At 40.7% G+C, this 4268-nt stretch overlaps 1 protein-coding gene across 1 annotated transcript; it reads right to left on the reverse strand.

Annotated features, from left to right (window-relative positions):
* Positions 1-324: 324 nt before the first annotated feature.
* Positions 325-3698, reverse strand: LOC121937767 (multiple C2 and transmembrane domain-containing protein 1-like; the record flags this gene model as incomplete). Its single annotated transcript, XM_042481089.1, has 5 exons — positions 3536-3698; positions 3323-3453; positions 1385-1571; positions 1194-1287; positions 325-427 (listed from the first exon to the last, which is right to left on the reverse strand). Coding segments are annotated over exons 1-5 (671 nt in total), but the record flags the coding sequence as incomplete, so codon positions are not given.
* Between the last annotated feature and the right edge of the window lie 570 nt (positions 3699-4268).

Genomic DNA, 4268 nt, shown 5'->3' on the forward strand with positions numbered 1-4268 from the left:
TTATGTATTTTATTAGTACAACTACTTCTACTAACACCACGACTACTACTACTGATAATAATAATAAGTATTTATAAAAAATATATTTGATTAAATTCAACTAAATTGTCATTGCAAAGAAATAAAGATGATACAGAGATATGTTCACAGAAGTAAATTAAGAAGTATTTACAGTAAAATAAACACTGTGATGAGTATAAGAAAAAAAAACGTGTATCTAAGAGTACATTATGTATAAAAGAGTAAGAGCAGAGGAGAAAAGACGAGATGGAGACGCAGTATTTCCGTGATCTGGACAGAAAAAAGACATAAATGTGGACTCACAAAGTGAAGACTTTGTTCCACTCTGGATTCAGGTTTTTGTAAACAGTGTGAGTCTGCAGCCGGTCGTTATTCAGCTCCAGCACGCAGAACGGGTCGCTCTTACCTGCCGAGACGATCACGGCACATTACACAGCCGCTGTTTCACACATCAAATACACAACTGGAGAACAAAGTACACAGTGGAGTATACAGTACTGTGCAGGAGTTTATAGTATGATACAGTATTGAATACAATATGGGAGTATAAAGTGTGATTTAACCCTTTAAACCTGAGCAAATTGGCTTGATTTTTTAAAAACATGGGCAGAAGGCACGAGGAACACAAGAAAAAAAGACCCCAAATTTAGCCATGAATAAATAAAAAATTGCAAAAAATTAGCTGAAAAATAGAAACCACATAAAAGTAAAAAACAAAACAAAACAAAACAAAACAAAACAAAACAGGAAAGGACCTGTGTCTAAAATAAATTAATATTTAATTATGATAATTATGAATATAGTTTTCTGGGATTTCCCCCCTACTTTTTACATATTGATTTTTTTTTAATCTACTATATATTCACAACATTGTTTTGTCAATTTTTTCCTCATGAATAATTTAAACCAATTTATCAATCAAATCTATCCAGGTTTCAAAGGGTTAAAGTACAGTAGAAGAGAATAACGTACAGTATGGAAGTATAAAGTACAATACGGGTGTGTAATGTACAGTACAGGAGTATTTAGTATGATGAAAGAATTTTGAGTATAGTACAAGAGAGTAATCTATAGTATGTGAGTATAAAGTAGAATATGAAGTACAATATGTGAGTATAAAGTACAATACAGGAGTATACAGTGTGCTGTAGGATGAGGAGGTGTTTAATTACCGGTCACGTCTGCGGCCATCAGTCCTTCTGCTCTCATCACCTTCACCTGCACCACGCCCACGTCCTTCAGGTTTGAGAACGACTTCAAGACGCTCTGGAGAAACAAGAGCAGGTTTTTATTCGAGCTGCAGTGTTTTTATTTGATTTTTTATTTTGTGGATCTGACGTTCAGCATTAGGAGTGCTGCTCACGTATCGTTTGAGTATCTCGCTGCGCTCCTGCGGGTCGTCCAGCGGCGTGACGGACAGGTCGGCGATGGAGACGTGAGCCGAGGCGGTCAGCGTGACCAGCAGCACCACGCTGCCCCGGGACTCCTCCAGCGGCAGCTCCAGGTGATGAGTCTGCTCCTTGGACAGAGCGGAGAGATCCAGCTGGTGGCTGCAAAGCAGAAACACCACAAATGTATCGTTATTTTGGCAGCTACGGTTTCTGCAGAGGGGAATTATTAATGTGTGATACTGAGAAGCATTTCTGTTATTTTATCTACACTCAGCGCGCGGACATGTCCGACAGCCCGACTGGAGCAGTTTCACAAACTGTCTCGTTCCCGCCAGGTTTTCCCACAAAACACCTGTCACTGTGCACGACCAAAGCACGGAGGTGGCTATTAATAGCGCCCATACCACTGATTCATCACAGGTACCTGTAAGCCAGGCATCACCAAGTGGCGTACTGCGGGCATAATCTTGCACACCTTGGGTATTTAACCCTTTCCCCACCGAGGCTGCCAACTCCCACGCATCTGCCGAGCGTCTCGCTTTTGGGCTCTGTCTTACGCTCTCATGACACCGAGGAAAATCTCACGCCAAAACACAGCGAGGGAAGAAGTGTTGAACAATCATGTAAAACAGTGAAGGACTTTGACTGCAGAACAGCTGAGTGTTTGACAGCCACAGCATTTCATCATGGCGGATCAAACAGCTGATGGTCCGACAGCAGCAGTGAGACAGACAAACAGAGCGCAGCTTCTCCTCACAGCACCAAAGTGTCTGAAACAGACACATCTGCAGAGGTGAAAGTGACTTCTTTAGACTCTACAGACGACTTTGTGTTAGTTTCAGCTTTAATCAGACTTTGGATGAATTATTTAGAAACAGCAGGACGCATCGCTCTGTGTCTCATCCAGCCGCTCACACTGAGCTCTCATTATTATTACCAGGGGCAGATGTTATGTTTTGGGGGCCCGGGGCCACAAGCACATGAGCTTATTTTCAGCCTTTCTCTAACTGTGAATGTCGGCTGTTGGCAGCTATAGGAGAAGTAGGCCGACTCAAAAGTTTTTAATTCCTGAGTAAAATGATTAATAGCACAGAAGTTTGACAGAAGCTGAAGTCAGAGTCCTGCAGTCAGGAGAGGTTGGACTATTATCAGCACAATGTGCTTCAATTTACCTGAAGTTTGTTTCAGATGGAGCTTTTTATTTTTATATAATGCTGGAAAGTTTAATATATAATAATAAATCATATGTTTATTACGCTCCAACATACCATGGTCACATGACACTGTGTCAGTGAACTATGAGGACAAAAAACAAACCACAAAAAAGAAAAGCAAAATAATCGTTCATTAATCAAGGTAAAAATGTTCAATTATTCATGATTCTGATGAGGAATGAGGTTCGGACCTTTGCTGGGAGGGAATTTTAGCAACTGGACCACTTTGAATTTTAGTTTAATACCCCTGTTCTGCAGTTTCTTCATTTGTCCTTTGCAAAGGTTCTTGAGGTCTTTTAGGTGTTTTATGGATCATTTTGGAGGTTTGGTGGCCAATTATGAGGTTCTAGAGCTATTTTAAGAGGTTCTAAGTTCCTTTGAGAGGTTCTAGTGGTCATTTAGCAGGTTTTACAGGTTTTACAGGTTTTACGAGGTTAGCGGCCTTTGAGGATTTGATCTGTCCGGTTTGGTGACAACTGAAGAGGTTCTGAAGGTTCTTCAGGACTCCTTTTGGGAGATTTGTTGAAAAAAAGACACCTTACTAACACACATTGTTTTTTCTTTCATTATCACCAATACTTTAAATGTTCTTGAGCATTACTTTTCAAATTCACTTTTTAGGTCACATAAAATAAAAATAAAATTCACTTCTCTTTATTCTGACTGAAATAACTGCAGACAAACAGAAAAACTGACCGTCCGATGAAGTCGTCTCTCCTGCCGGTGTCTCTGTCCCACACCGTGATCTCCAGCACTCCTCCGGTCTCCTCGTACAGATGCAGGTCAAACTGCTCCCTCCACTGCGGACTCAGCGTCTTTGGCACCGTCTGCACGCGCACACACAGATGCATCATGGGAAGCATGCTTCAGATGTGAAGAAACTTAAAGAGGTCGGGGTGGTGGGCGCACCTTGCTCCGGTACTTCTGGTGTCCCAGTCTGAACTTGACGTAGGGGTCGCTCAGACCGTTGGGGTCCATGGGGATCAGGTTCCGGCCTTCGATCAGCGCGATGCTCACGATCCCTCGCCACAGCTGCGACTTCCTGTGAAGCTCCGAGAGACGCATTGACTGCTGCTGCTGGTCCACACACACACACACACACACACACACACACACACACACACACACACTGAACTTATTATCAAAAATCGGTCGTCCTGTTAAAATCCTGTGAGCACTTATACTGGATAAGAGGGTCGGTGTGTCACAAAAATCGATAAATTCAACAAATAGTTTTAATTACTGATATTTCTTTAATCAGGCAAAAATCAGAACAACTGTAATAGTGATAATTTAATGAGGATTTGTCACACTAAACTATATTAAATGTATGGAAACGACAGCAGCTACAACACATAACAACAATAGGGCCGTTTTAATATCACACACATTCGAATCGCTCTGCTCACAAAATGCACTTTTCAAAATAAGGCTATAAAAAAAATATTATAAATGAATATGATTTTCTACTTTAATTGAGTTTATTGAGCATCAATCGTAATCATAAATATCAAATATTCATTAATTTTCCAAATGTTAACCCTTTAAATACCAGGTTTTTGTCATAATGCCACTTTGGTTTTCGATGAAAACAAAACCACACAAAAATAATTATTTTCAGTCTCCTCCTCCTCAGTGTGTG

The sequence above is a fragment of the Plectropomus leopardus genome, unplaced genomic scaffold, assembly GCF_008729295.1.
Source record: "Plectropomus leopardus isolate mb unplaced genomic scaffold, YSFRI_Pleo_2.0 unplaced_scaffold27418, whole genome shotgun sequence".
NCBI lineage: Eukaryota > Metazoa > Chordata > Actinopteri > Perciformes > Serranidae > Plectropomus > Plectropomus leopardus.